At 63.8% G+C, this 298-nt stretch overlaps 1 protein-coding gene across 1 annotated transcript in view; it reads left to right on the top strand.

Moving 5' to 3' along the window:
• The window catches only part of DDX23 (DEAD (Asp-Glu-Ala-Asp) box polypeptide 23), a gene marked incomplete at its 3' end in the record, with an annotated part of 3,773 nt that extends 3,481 nt beyond the window's left edge, over positions 1–292 (top strand). Inside the window, 2 exon segments of the mRNA XM_009579336.1 lie at positions 16–59; positions 214–292. Of these exon segments, the coding sequence (XP_009577631.1) occupies positions 16–59; positions 214–292 (123 nt within the window).
• Positions 293–298: the final 6 nt, after the last annotated feature.

The following is a 298-nucleotide window of genomic DNA, read 5'->3' as shown; positions in this document are numbered from 1 at the left end:
GGAAACCCCCGCGAGCGGGTGGAGCAGAAGGTCTTCCTCATGTCGGAATCGGAGAAGAGGTGCGGAGGGGGCCGCTGGGGCGGGGTGGAGTGGGGAGGCTGAGTCTTGGGGGGTGGTCTAGGGCATTTGAGGGTGAGGGGGACTCTGGAGAGCGGAGGAGCTCCTGTGGGGCACCTCAGCCCCTCCTTGCCCAACTGTCCTCCTCCCCAACAGGAAGAAACTGTTAGCCATCCTGGAGCAGGGCTTCGACCCGCCCATCATCATCTTCGTCAACCAGAAGAAGGGCTGCGACGTGCTG

This window comes from Fulmarus glacialis, unplaced genomic scaffold (genome assembly GCF_000690835.1).
Source record: "Fulmarus glacialis isolate BGI_N327 unplaced genomic scaffold, ASM69083v1 scaffold21546, whole genome shotgun sequence".
NCBI classification, from domain to species: Eukaryota; Metazoa; Chordata; class Aves; order Procellariiformes; family Procellariidae; genus Fulmarus; species Fulmarus glacialis.
This window is presented reverse-complemented; position numbering and strand designations above follow the sequence as displayed.